General features: G+C 40.1%; 1 protein-coding gene across 11 annotated transcripts in view; it reads right to left on the bottom strand.

Annotated features, from left to right (window-relative positions):
* Nucleotides 1-14,227, bottom strand: part of cadpsb (Ca2+-dependent activator protein for secretion b) — an 85,882-nt gene extending 71,655 nt beyond the window's left edge. For 7 of the 11 annotated variants that reach the window (XM_037975215.1, XM_037975213.1, XM_037975221.1 and 4 more), the window contains exon 1: nt 13,618-14,224. In XM_037975215.1, the coding sequence (XP_037831143.1) occupies nt 13,618-13,956 (339 nt within the window). In that variant the 5' untranslated portion in view covers nt 13,957-14,224. Of the gene's footprint in view, nt 1-13,617 lie in introns of all 11 variants that reach the window. The other 4 variants (XM_037975218.1, XM_037975217.1, XM_037975216.1 and 1 more) reach the window with 2 other exon arrangements.
* Nucleotides 14,228-14,786: the final 559 nt, after the last annotated feature.

The raw sequence follows: 14,786 nt of genomic DNA on the forward strand, positions 1-14,786 counted from the left end.
GTTATATCCAGGAGAACACTGTGTTCACATCAAGCAAAGCACCGTCTTATAACAGTCATCCATTATCACACCACCAACTCACTGCCAGAAGACATGCAGCTCAGCTGCTTCCTCGCTGTGCTCATTCACTTACTGTGTACAAAATAAAATGCCACAAAGTCCGTGGAATAGTGAGAACATCTACTGGACAGTTTAAAATTGGTCCCAAACTATTTAATCAGTTTTTTGCATTGCACTGTAAACAAATAAATAATCTTGATGTGTCAGCAGCAGCACTTGTCCTACACATAAACCAACCTTATAGGGGATATTTTGGACATTTTGAAGTAGGAAGTTGTGAACAATAAATATCTTACCTGTTGCAGATAGCTCTTTGAATGGCCTGAGTTTGGAGAAAAATACTTTAATTCTGACCAGAATGACAAGCTAACATCTAGTTCGAGCTGGGCCAACACTAAAGTAGATTGTTGTCATTTTAGAACAACTCCAGCCTCCACAATTTGATACCAGTTGATCTGAGCACAGTTTAGAAACATTTTTCCGTCAGTTTAGCTGAACTTTTATAAAATTCCTTGGTGTCGCTGCCACTATTTGCGCTTGTAAATAACTATAGAAAACATGAACTGTGCAATCCTCACCCTCATGGGTCAACTAGTCAAGAAATTATGTGAGTGGTGATCCTTGTCTCGGTGCCCTGTATTTACAAAGGGGAAAAATAGTAAATGTTGGAACTCATGTTTATATCTTCGTTTTTATTTCATGCAAATGTTTTACCGCAGCTTGTAGCAATTAGTAAAGACATTCAAGAGTCTTTGGTGCAAAGCTATGTGGTGGTGAGTATCACATTAGCTTGAACTCTGATGCTGACGGTGTGTTTGTTTCTGCGTGGCTTCCTTCTTACAGTTATGATGTTATATCTTTGCTCAATGGTGAAGCACATTTGTAAAATGTGAAAAATATGTTCTAAAATTGCAGGCATTTGTGAACAAGACCTCTTGGCTCATCACATCAACAGCCTGTTTTTTTTTATTAAGGTTTTCAGTTTTTGTTTTTCATCTGTCTACTTGCCTCCATTTTAGGTCCTCTCAGCAACTACACACAGCGGAGTTGCACGTATGTATTGCATGATTTGCATGAATGTCTGAACCAAACTCCATTTGTTTAGTGAAAATGATATTGCTGCAGTACAAATCTACGGAGATGAAATGGGGGTGTTGGTTCTTTGGTGTTGCTGAGCTGATAATGTAACACAAGTTACACATCCTGGAAGTGCATAGATGCTTCTCAGTAGCATTTAGGATTATTGCACATCCAGGACTACACCATTTATTGTCAACAAGCAATGCCATTACCCCAATCCCCCCCCCCACACACACACACACCCTCCCACCTTGACTCTTACAGCTTTGTATGCAGTTTTCCGTCTGCCCATACAGTCTGACACTTATATAAACTAGAGTCTGACATATCCCGGTGAAACTGCATTCTCAATATTTCCTTTGTGCCCTCTTTACAGCTCAATGCGCGCCTGTTTTATTTCCCAGTAAGATCGCAATACCCATAACGATCAACAGAAGAAATCGCACAAACTTCCTCACCCTTTGCTTTCTGTTTTGCTCCTATCCTCCCATCTGACCATTTACGCGGGTGGTACTTCAGGTATAGAAGCCTCAATCAGCTCTTATAAAATGTAAGTGTTTTTTGTTGTTGTTGGCTCTGTCTCAGTATCTCAAGAAATAAAACATATTGTGAAAATCTGTGTTTTTATTGAAAATAACATGTAGAAAATCTGAACTTGAGTTAAAGAAAGACACAGTGTGATCAGAGCTGCAACTAGTGCAGCAATGAAGAGGGAAAACACTAAAAAAGGCTCTCACACTGCAGGGCTCCACTAGTGGCTCATTTATAGCACTAAAGGTACATTTTCAGCAGAACGGCTCTTCATCTTTAGTCCTGTGTCATTCTACAGCAGGAAACAGATCATTTTCTAAATATAGAGCAAGAAATTTGGTCTTTTGTATGAGACTCCTCAGTGGTTTTAGGAGCGTTTTGTTGAATGAAATGTCAGAAAGCTGAATCAATTATTGAATTAGTCAAATTGATCAAATGTACCTGTAAAACTGTGGATACACACAGGAAAGCCAACTGAAGATATCGTGCTCAAAGAACTTGAGGTGCTAAATATTAGGTGATTAAGCAGCTAATTAAAAGATGAATCAAATGATTATTTAGTCAGCAAATAAAGATTACTTGAATACCTCAAACAGCTATTCTCAAATTAAACAAATAAGATAATTAAGAGCTGTGTGAATGGTTGTCTTTATTTAGCATGAAAACAGAAGTAACAACACTGATATGATGCAGTTTTTTATACTTTGACAGAGAACAAAGCTGACAGTGGGTCAGTATTTCCATTATTGGCACATTGCTCTCATCAACACTCCATCCTTCAGTCGCAAATCCCTCAACCTGTGATCTGTTTCTTTCATTTCTCTTCCACAACACTTCACTTCCCAAGGTGATCATGTCTGTTAACTCTCGGTTGGAGTCATGTAAGGTTTGCACTGTGTGCGCTCATCCAACAGTCAAGATATATTTTACAGACATTAAAACAGACAGCACAGGTCAGAATATTGTTTTTTTATTGATGAACTGAAAAATGGTGGGTGAATTTAGAAGAGAGTAAGGATTTAAAGAACTGTTTCCAGTAGTAGAGTTATAATGTAGATCTGGTGGCACCATGTACTGAGTGTGAAGGTTAAATAGTGTTTAACTACAATAGGATGTTTCTTTTCATGTTTGGAACACTGAACTTTTTGCCTCGAGCTACAGTGACTGTTTGTTACAAGCCCAGAGGGAAAAAGATAAAAATGTCAGTGTGAGGCACTGAGCCACCAGTAGAGCTGCCAGAAGAGTTGGGATTCTCAAAGTTTGTGAAACTCCACTAAGGAGGAGAAATGCCATTCGAACTAAAGCTACTTCCTCACTTGATGTTTAGATGAGATACCTAGAGACACCAAAATCCTTTAGGTGTTAAAACTGAATGAGATTTGGGGCTTCGAAGGGCTAAAAACAAGTGGTTTTAGGTTTTTTTTTCTAAAACTGTTTTTGTTCAGTTTAACTCGACTGGTGTTCATGTATCTTGTTTCAGTCTTGTATTTCAGATTTTGTTACAATACTTTTGGTTATTTTGTTCGTCTGTCTTTGCATGTTGCATCTAATTTTATTTCCCCTACTGGTTTGCCTCTGTAATTGTCTTGAATGTGTATTTATAGTCTTTGTGTCAGTCTCCCTTCATTTGTCTGCTTGTTCAGGCTCTATTCCTCAGGTCAGTGCAGCTTGTGATGTGTCTGGTTTATATTTGAATTAGTAAGGGGAGTTATGGCTGTTTTCTGGGATTTGAAACATTTGGCTCAGCTAACTCTTTCAGCTCTAGAACCACTCATCACATTGTACTTCTTCTGAGACACTGCTCTGAACTGGCTCTTTCAGTTCCCAAACGGCTCTCAAACAACTCCCAAAGAGCCTTTTGGTACTTGCTATGTACGAAAAATGTCTTTGTTTCATGTAAGTTTCTTTGTTTGTTTTGACTTACAACTCTTATGTCCTGCATTTAGGTCTTCCTTCCAACCACAATCACCTCAAACCTCAATAGTGACAATATTTTTATTGCTTGCCACAGAAAAGCAGGTGGTTTTGCCTGTGCATATGTCTGTTTTTGTTTCTGTTGTAAAGCGCTTTGGATCGCCTTGTTGCTGAAAAGTGCTATATAAATAAATCTCACACTTCACCTCACTTACCAAAATATTTCAGGAACCGCTTGACAAAATTTCAATGAAACCTGCAGAAAGTAACCACAAGATGTACATGTACAACTGATTAACTGTTGGAGTCAACCCAATTCAAGATGGCTGCCACAGCCCACTGGCATTAAAATATCCCAAAATAGCTATAACTCAGTCAGTTTTATACATATTAACCTAAGATCTGATTTGGTAGTAGCTCAGACCAATCCCCAACACATATTATGAGCACTAATAAGCTGTGCTAGAGCTTTGTTTCAGATTTTCTCATTAACAATATGTAGTCATCAGTCAGATTTACAGATATTGAGCTACAATTTGGTGTAGTAGTAGCTGAGTGTCATGCACAGCACAAACTCAGAGTGTAACTTCTCCTACATGCATAATGTTTTTGTTTCATGGTTTCACCAAAATGGCTACAACTCCATCATTTTTTTAACATAAGATGATCTCAGTCTTAATCTCTGGCATGAAAGGCAGCGGGTGATATGCATTCCTTCAAGGAATGCTAGGCCTTTAATTACATTTTCAGTCAGTTAATGATAGGAGTATCAACTTGGGGGAAAATCCAGTTTGGATTTATTCTTCGTTTTCTTTCCATTTGTCCATGTTTCAGAGTCATTAGTTACATTTTATTGATGCTTTGCCAACGATGCTTCCTCTGTAGTTTTTACGCCAGGATCAACGCTGTGATCCTGGGTTAAACGAAACGTGCCTCTGGAGTGTATTGAAAGTCTGTCAGAAGGAGGCTGCTGTATAGTGACGCTGTTCAAAGGAGTTGTGACAAGAACATGTGACACCCAGGATGGGAGGCTTAGGCTGAGCATCTACCTGACACGCTGCCTCGCCGCTGCCGCCACCTCGCCGCCACTCTCTGAGTTCTTTCTGCCTCAATGAGAGCCGTCAGAGAGCGAGAGGCAGAGAGGATTGCTGTAATGGCCCTGCCCCGGCTCTCCTGTCTTTAATGTGGAAAATCACCACAACAAATCTCCCTCGCAGTCTCTTTCCTCTTTGTCCTGCTGTCTTTTTGCCTTTGCAATGTTCCATAAAATCACATATTTTGCACAAATAGAAAAAGTTTTTTATTTATTTATTTATTTTATATTAAGTAAAACTTTTGTTACTCCTAACTCAGGATTAATATTTAGGAGAACTAAACAATGCAAAATGAGTTTTTGCCTACTTAGTTATATTCAGCAACTTATGTTAGTTTGTTGATCTCTTTATTATTACCTTCTGCTGAATCAACAACAAAAACCTCCACAGAGGAGCATTTTCCTCCCTCACTGTAAATCTCACTTTGGATAAGAGCCCACAACTACTCGATATGATTAAAGTCTGACGAGGAATCGGATTTGGTCATTACTTGATCTTCTTTGAGGCCTTTGCTTCCAAGAGCCAAGCTGTGGGATCGTTGGATGAACGAAAGGAGATCCCCAACCTTTCTGATGACCATAACACCTCGGCAGGTGGACATAACTCCGAAAATGGCAGGAAGTTTGGAGGATTGCTTTTAGCATATCTTCAACCCAACAACTAAAATCATATAAAAAAAAAAAAAACATCTGGGCTTAGGACTCTCTTTGGACTTATGACACTACAAAAATAAAAAAAAAGTGCCCTTAGGCTTCACATTTGATTTTTCTCAACTATTTTTAAGTTTATTTGCAAGTTTTCCTTTAAAAGGCACATTAGGTGACCCCACTGGGGGGTCTGGTGCTTAAATGGTTCTGGTATTTCAGCTCCATTTAAGCTCATTTTTGGCCCAAATTAACCTGAGCTAATACAGTTTCCTAATAGCTACAGCAGGGCTTTGTGACCTTAAGGTTTAAAGGAGTCATTTTAATTGTCTTTCCTGCTAAATAATGATTGTATGCAGTAAAAGGAGATAAATGAAGCTGCAGCTTTAAGTCTAAAAAGTCAAAACCCTCAAACTTTATTTACTTAACCAGACAAATCATTTATTAGTGGCAGGGCTATACTTTTGTTTGTATGACTTGTACATGAAACTGTCTGTATGATTCTATGACATCATATTTCAATGCCTTAAAATCTCAATAAATGTGTCTAATTTCTGCATTTACAGCAATTTACCTTGAACAAATGGAAAAATTGTTAATTTTCTGGTGGAACTGACTGAACAGTTTCACTGTGCAAACAAAATGGAGAACAGGTTAACAAACTATGAGCTCAACAGTGGAACTGATCACTGAATTTTAAACACATTTTAGTGAAATGATGGGAAGCTGCGTGCACAGTCCATTTATAATAACTGATGTGTTTACTAATTTCTGTTAAAAGCTGAGTTCCCACAAGCAGCCTGACCTCTGTGTATCATTAGTGTCATTCTGCAAAACGTTTGGACAAGTGTTTCCTGTAAATTTAAAAATAAAAATTACCCAGGCAGGTTTATGATGTTTTTAGCCAAAGTACAAGGAGCCACTTCAGAGGTTCTGAAGAGCCAATGCAGCTCCAGAGCCACAACTGCAGACACCTGACTCACAGTATTCACACCTTAATTAACCCCATAAAACATTTTTTTTTTCATCATTGACAAGTATATAACACAAGAATGACCAAAAAGCACTCACGCTTACAGTGCTGCTTCAGAAATTCTGTTTTCAACGTCTTCTTTTTACGACCCAGCTTTTCTTTTGCATTTTCCAAGTATGACTAATGTGCAGCACGAGCGGCGCTAATTGCGCTGTATCTTATGCAGCAACATAGCACAAAAGCACATGACCCCGAAGCTCTAGCTTTCTCAATCTCTGAAGACAGTGTGAGGACATAACAACTGTTCTCAACCTCACAAATCTGCTTCCCTTCCTAAGAGTGGTGCTCTTCACAAAAACGGAGGCGCCTCTGAGTGCCGTTACACGCACATTAGTATTTCAGCTCCAGTCTTTGGTTTAGTTGTTTACATGAAATGTATTCCTCTGTTCGTAGACTTCAATTTTCACATTTATTTTGCTCAGGTGTGCACGATTCTGTCTGACTTGAGGAATAATTCTGATATTTTGAAGTGAGGTTTTGTGAAAAGGTTAAGAATAGAGCTGCATATTAGAAAATCAGTTATGAGAAACCCACATTTTCTAACTTCTCGCTTTCCCTTCTGTTGTCACTATCAACAAAATCAGGTGTGAGCATAAAGGCTGGTGAGAGTTGATCAGCCAAAAATAATATTAGCAACAGAACATGAAGGCATGATAATGGAAATATATTCACCTGTGATTTTTTGAAGTCAAAACTGTCTTTGCTATATTGAAACTGTGCTTAAGAATGTTGCAATGATAAATTTTTAGTATATTGTGCAGCTCTAGTTATGAACAATAATAATGACTTACCTTTTTATATGGTGCTATGCACCATTTCAGTTTGAAAATAGAGTAACAACGAGCTAACGGCTAGTCTGAGAGGGGCCAGGGCCAAAATGTATTGCTGTCATTAAAACAACTTTTCATAGGACTTCATGCAAAAGCTATTTTAAAATTCCTATTTCACAATAATTCTGACAGAAATGTTATGACATTCTTGCTGAAAGTGCCCCAGGCTCCACTGGAAGTGTTACAGCTAGCTGCTGCTGCCAGTATTAGCATTTTTAAATCACCATAAAGCTCTATGGAAATAACCATGTAATGCAAAATTGACCGGAATGTAAAGGTTTATATAAAAGCAAAAGGCACTTTGACATCTTTAGGATTTGAGATGTTTTAATGCAGCACTAGCTGGACTAGCCATTAGCTCATCAGCTTGGTCAACATTAAACTCTGTTCCTACAAACTGAGCCTGTTTATCGCTCACAATCTTTGCACAGAACCTAATTTCAAAAGATGTGAACTATCCCTTCAACTACCATAATCCTAACCAGCATAAACCTTTAAGCAACCTAAATAAGGAGTTTAATGGTAACATATTCAGGTTTGTCATAAACAAAACAAAACCATTTGAGTTAAGAAGTTCAACATTTATTTAGGTCGCCTCTTTGAAAAGCAGATAAGGCCCAGCGAGAACACACGCTGTAAATAAGACAACAAATAACATGTCCTAAAAAGAAAAAGACAGAAACACGACTTTGTGAAATGGTGTATTAAGGTCAGAATAAGTCCTTACGCAATGTTGCCCATTATTTTTTGTACTTTCACTCTGAAGCTTATGGTGATCTAATGTTTGCCCAATGAAAATCAGGCCAAAATAATGGATTTTTTAAAAAGCAGCAAACAAAAGTCAGTTTGATCCTGTATCCATTTGGCCAAACCTTTCAGGAAAAGACACTGTCAAAACTAAAATCTCAGCTTCCCCTCTTGCTCTGAATGAATGAGCGATGTGTAATTTGCGACGCCGTGTTCCAAAAGGCTGCGCAGATTTGCTGGTGAGGGGGTAATTTCACCTGCTGCTTTTCAGCTGTCACCCCTTTTCTGAATCCACTTTCATATCTGTATCGTCAACGAGCACCTTTCCTGCTTCGCATTAGTGCTACAGAAACACGGTTCAGAATCACCTGCTAAACGGCAGAGGAGACCATTTTCACGCAGCGCCTTTCACACCCTGACTAGCATGTTTTATTGTTAACTAAAAGCTCAACTTCGGCTCGTTGTGATTGTCGAAGCACGCCTTATTTCAGGCACAACACCATTTGAAGAGGTCTTACATAATAATGCAAATTATTTTCGTGACACGCTCGTGCTTTCCATTTGCTGCCACGGCCTTTTGTCTAAACACCGTGCGTCCCGATTTCAAATATAATTTTGCTCTAATGGTTTGAATTTTATTAAAACCTAAGAAAACGAAAAGGAGGTGCACACCTTTTGTTGAAAAGGGAAGTGTAGATGACACACAATGAAGGTCTTTAAAATTGTGTCTGAATCAGTCAGGAAAGGCAAAAAGCAGGTGAAAATGTTTTAGCTGTTTTTGTGTTCGTTTGACTCTCTGTTAGCAAAATATCTCATGAACCAGCAGACAGATTTTAAAAAGGTATCAATAATGTAGTCAGCTCTACAGATACTGAGCTAATATTGGATGGGGTAGTAGCTAAGAGTCATTGACAAAAACATGCTTCAAGCATTAATAATAATAATAATAATTTCAATTTTTGACCAAAGTGGCTTCATTTCCATCATTTTTCAATATAAGATGATTTTAGTATAAAACTCTGACATGAAAGGCAGCGGGTAACAAGCATTTTTTTGATGAAAAGCTACGTCTCTAATTGTTTGCTCAATTTGTTGCCAGTTTAATCACACTTTTCAGTTTCATCTATTTTTCCCCCTCATAACCTTTTATTTTCTAATCTCATTTTATCTGTCCATCAGTTCAAATGTGGTTAATTCAATCATTAGTGAATCCTTATCTGCCATCAGCAAAAACCTAATAATTATGCCTCTGTATGACCTTTAATTTAATAGAAAAATCTAGGCAAACATCTTGCCTAGCCGCTTCTAAAGGCCCTCTTCTCTCGTTTTCTTTTTTCTTCTTTTTTCTTTAAACCACTAGTCTTAGCAATTTCATCTGCTTGTGTTCACATTCTGGTTTTCTATAAATCTTTTCTTAGCGTTCTTAATTTTTACTCCAGATTCTCACTTTTACAAACACAAATGGCAATGTTGAGGTGAGAAAAGTATCCCATATGGACAGGTCTGCTCCACACACACCAGTGTCACTGAGACCATTGCGGAGCTGTTATCCTGCTTGAACTAATTAGAACATGAAAACAAACAAAGGCCTCCTGATTTTTGTTGCCAAGAGTAATAAAAACTATTGAGGCAAAGTGCCTGCTGATTCCATCTGATTACCTTCAAGGCCTCAGTTTTATTTGAAATAAACAAAACTTAGAATGAGCTATTATTTGGTTTGGAAATGTGGCTGCAGTGACTTATATAAACATGTGGAGTTTGATGGATTGCCGCCGATGGAAGTGAAGACGAAGCAATATAGTATTTGCTTATGTTTGTGTGTATGTGTGTGTGCATGTGTTAGTTTGTCTGTTACCATTGGCAAAATATCTGAAGAACCACAAAACAGAATTTAGTTAAACTTTCAGGAAGTAATTATTGGATCTACATAGACACTAACAATTGGAGTCAATCTAATTCAAAATGGCCACCACAGCCAACTGACCTTATTAAACACAAATATGGCTATAACACAATCACTTTTAAACATTTGAAGCTAAAATTTGATGTGGTAGTAGCCCCAAGCCCTACAGATTGTACAAGATATTTGTCCTAAAACCCTTGTTATGACTCTTGGCATCAACCCAGTTTGTCTGTTAGCAAAATATCTCTTGAACCACCAGAATGACTTTAATGAAACTCTCAGAAAGTACTCATTGGATGTATATTTACAACTAATTAAATTTTGGAGTCAACCCACTTCAAGATGGCTGCATTAGCTAATTCCAAAATGGCTATAAACCCTTAAAATAACATAAAAGTTGAGCTGAAGTTTGGTGTGGTGGTAGTAGCTGAGAGTCATCCTCAATACTTATTCTGAGCACTAACACATGTTGTAAGATATGTCTGCGGCAGCCATCTTTAATTAAAGTATACAATAAGCCTTCCTTCAAGGAATGCTAAGCCTTTAATTTTCTTAAGAAATTCTGACAGTCTTCTGAGGCTGTGAATGGTTTTAATTAAACACATTTGCTTTGATTTATACAGAACATCTGCTTTGATTACTAAAAATATGATGATATTAGAAATGTATGTTGTTGTGCTTTTTCACAACTAATCAAATGATCAGCCAACGAACTGAGCAACTATCAGAACTATACTCGGAAAAATGTTACAAACACATTTATCCATATAAACCTTTGCTTACAAGACAATAAGCCCTAAATAAAAGATGATTTTTTTTTCTTCAGAATATCTTTATATAATATCTCTGTTTAGGCAGTTTACGCTGATTGCTGTGATTAAATAAAGGCACATGTTGCCCACCAAGACAATGGCAATAATTGCATCAACACAATCTATACATCTGCAAAAATAATCTCAGTGATTTACTCTTCCTCTGTAAAGGGGGCCATTAGTGTAAGTATGCCCAAAGATGGGCAGCCTTGCGTGCAAACAAGCATGCCACCAGTTAATTATGCATGAGCACTCATCCAACGTTTGACAAACGGCAGCCTTCCTTCACGTTAAGCAACAAACCATTTCCTTTCGCCCTTCAAAGGGAGGCAACAATCTCTTACTGCCCCACTGGCTTATCCTTCTTGACAAGGTTATTGCAATAGCAACAGAGCTAGCATGGTTTGTAGCCTGGCCTGTTTTTTGTTTTTTTTTTGTTTTTTTGATAGCCCGTCACTGCGGCTTGGGTGCCAGAGCTTCTAATAACGGATTATGGTGAAGCTGCTCCACATGTTTTTGCTGAGGCCTTTAAGTCTTTTCATTACAGAAATTGTTTCATCACATTTCTGTGACCAATCTGTAATAACCAAAATGGCAAAGGGCTGCATATTAGACGTGCATCAAATAACAGGAGGAATTTCAATCATGGCTAAGACAAATATGGAGAGAGACCAGCACAGAGTATTTTATAGTGAACTATATTGAATGAATTTAACCTTCTTTCTTCACCACAAACAGCAAAATTTAATAAGATTAAAGGCCTAGTTTTCCTTGAAGGATTGCATTTTGCCCGTAGATCAGACCTTGACAATGACGCTATGCTCAAATCACGCAACATGCAAGATATCACTCTCAGAGTATGTGTTGTGGATGACACTCAGCTACTACCACATCATATTTGAGCTCAAAATCTGTAGAACTGAATGAGTTATAGCTGTTTTTGTATTGGCTTCAATTGATTAACTGTGGAGGCCATCTTGAAATGGAGTGACTCCAAAAGTTGATCAGTTGTAGATGTGCATTTAATGAATAGTTTCTCAGAGTGTCATTGAAATGCAACCAGTGGTTCATGAGATATTCTCCTAACAGACAGTTACTGCCAAAGTTAGATGTTAAATGATTTTTTTGTGTGCTGGGGGTCAGTCTCAGTTACTACCACACCAAAATCTTAGCTTAACATCTGTAATTCAGACTGGCTAAGGTTGATTAGCTCTGACGGCCATCTTTATTTGGACTGTTTTATATATGTACAACCAATGATCATGCTCTGAGATGTTTATTAAAATCCACGTGCTGGTTCACAGGATATTTTGGTAACAGACAGACAAACACAACAACCATAAAGACATAGGCAAAAAACATCATCGCCCTTGAAAAGCAAAGTAGCAAATAGTGCTTTCTGCTGTAAGCTAGTACATTGTTTTTTCTCAAGATTTTTTGATAAAATCTTAGGTATTTTTTTTTTTTTAATTTTCTTCTTTTGCTTCCTTTGAGGACATCAAGGGCCAGATTCACATGGCATTAGTGCATTTTTTATAACCTTCCTTTGCAATAATTCTGCTCGTTAGCTGATTAAATTAAACTAATTTACCTTGTTTGTTAAAAAAAAGGATCCAATCTTACACAAACTGTTTAATGTTTATAATTTATGTCTCAGGACCAACTGTTTAGAAACTGTGGACAGACTGAGTCTCTTTCAGCTTCCTGATTGGACATTAGACATAGGTTTCTTGTCCAGATATCCACTCCCCCACAGCAGAGGACCATGGCTGACTGAGCTCCTAGATATCAAAGTAGCATTACTAAGTCTCGCTTCAGACTACCAGTAACCTACGCTCAACGGAAACAAACATTCATGGAAGCACAGTGATTTCTGCCTCCCACGTGTATGTGTGGATGAGTCAGCAGAAAAATTCAAACCATATGCCTCAATGGTGTTCAGTGGAAGAGTAGAAGTCTGCAGGTTAGATAACGATTTGGGTCCATTGTTTTGTTTGCAGTGATTTGAAAAAGGTTGAGTTACTGAGCACATGACACTAACTTCTTGTGAAAAGAGCTATAGCACATCCTCATACAGCCGTGATGGTTTCATACTGTAAAGAAAACCTTAAAACATAACAATCACTTTCATATTTGTGTTTTTAGTATAGCAACAGGCAGATAATATGATAAACTGGGAACACTGTCCTCATTTAAAGGACTCTCCTGTACAGTACAGGGCCTTGTACACTGTGACTTTGACAGTAAGGACAGTATGACCCAAAACTGGCTCCAGCATCAATGGAGGAACACAGCAGGGCTGTAAAACTAGGATGAGGGCCTGGTCTCCTTCCCAGTAAAACCACATGAGCTGCACATTGTAAAGAGGGGAAAAACAAGTATAAAAAAATCACTTGTGTGCAGTTAATTAGCAGTCGTCCTTCAAGCAGATGCCAAGATAATCTGCTTGAGGAAAAATGCTATTAAGGTCCCCTCCTCCTAAGAGGTGTGTGTGTGCCTAAAAGTCACCTTGGGAGGCCAAATTGACGAGATAAGTGATGGCGCAAACAGCCTGGAACTGGGAACCCGCCAAGAAGAGAGGGGACATAAAGCCGGATACAGCTGCAGATCTAAGAGATGTGGTTCCAAGTAGGACAGCGTCCTGTTGTAAAAATCGTCATCCGCCGCCTCCTGAACGCCCTTTCAGTTAATGAGCTGGAGGACTGGGTAGTCAGTCTGCAGCTCTGCAGCACCACATGTCCCTCCACTATCAGGGGGCTCCTGTCATGCTCAAAGATTTGCGTCAGAATAAAGTGTGTTTTCACCAGGACTGAGCGTGCACTATTACAGGACGGGCCTGTGGTAGCCAGTCCCCCCTCCCTGTACTCCTTAGCTTATCTAGGTCATCAATGACAACATGTGCGAACCGAAAGGAGTCAATTCATCATCCTGTAGTGATTAATTGTGGCTTTGCACCGACAGGCCCTTACCTTTTGCTGCCGCCTCGCCATGTCTGTGGGCTGCTTTGCGTTGAACGGGTACGCGATGCATCGCATCACAAACACATAGAGCTGCAGCTTCTTTTTGCGCTCCTCTTCCTCCCTGTGCATCTTCTCCAGGTCCTCCTTCTCCTCGCTCACGGCGGACGGGCTAGGGCTCGTCGGCCGGGCGCTGCTGCGGCTGCTGCTGCTGGGAGCCAGCCCGCCCGAGCTGTCGCTGGTGCGGCTCGGAGAGATGCGGGATCCTCCGGCCTGAGGTGCCATCGCCTCTTTGCTCTCCTCCTCCACTATCCCATCAGATTCCTCCTCGCTGGACGACGGGTCCAACATCTTCTCGCTTGTTTTAGGACTGAGTCGACCCTCACAGATCCTACCGTAACCCAGCGGAGGTTGGCGGTGTCCTCAGACAGATGACCGCGCCGGTTGTCTGCCTTCGGTTTTTAGAGTCGAATGCGTCCGAAGTTGAGACAGGAGATAGGCCCTGGTAGTGTACTACTGGCTGGCTGAGAGGGTGTCAGCAGGACGGAGTGATGCTGGAGAGGAGTCTGCTTCACACTGAGCTCTGTCCGCCTGCGCCGAGCAGGCGACGCTTACGCATTTTCAGCGTTTTATTGGTCGGTCTGTGCTGCGGATGTGAGAGGGGGGGGCGAGGGGAGAGAAGCCGATGGGAGGGGCGGGGTGGGGGGAGTTTAGTGTAACTACAGCTGAAAGAGCTGCTTGCTGCTTTCTTCTCTCTCTCTATCTCTCTCTCTCTCTCTCTCTGTAAGGAAGCTGGAGGTGGCCTCTCCCTTCCTGCCGGGCGGGGACTGAGGCGGCCGGCCGGGAGCTGACCGTGGTGCTGAACTCTGAGGAGAAGCGAAGCCTGGAGGATCACATGTGGGCTTCTGTAGCTCCTTCCTCACAACATCCTGCAGTGGAACACCTAAGATGGCTGCCACAGGGCTACTCTCACATTGCCATTGACTGAACTGGGTTACTGTGTGGAGTATGAGTGCAGCAGAGAAAAGGATGCAGAGCAGAGAGCGCCAATGTTCAGAATGATTTTCTATCTGCCCCATGCTGCCTGCTGCTGAAGGGAGGGGCAGCCAGCAGGACTGGACTGCTCCTCCTCTACATCTCTCTCTCTCTCTCTCTCTCTCTCTCTCTCTCTCTCTCTCTCT

Source organism: Kryptolebias marmoratus, linkage group LG4, assembly GCF_001649575.2.
Source record: "Kryptolebias marmoratus isolate JLee-2015 linkage group LG4, ASM164957v2, whole genome shotgun sequence".
Taxonomy (NCBI): domain Eukaryota; kingdom Metazoa; phylum Chordata; class Actinopteri; order Cyprinodontiformes; family Rivulidae; genus Kryptolebias; species Kryptolebias marmoratus.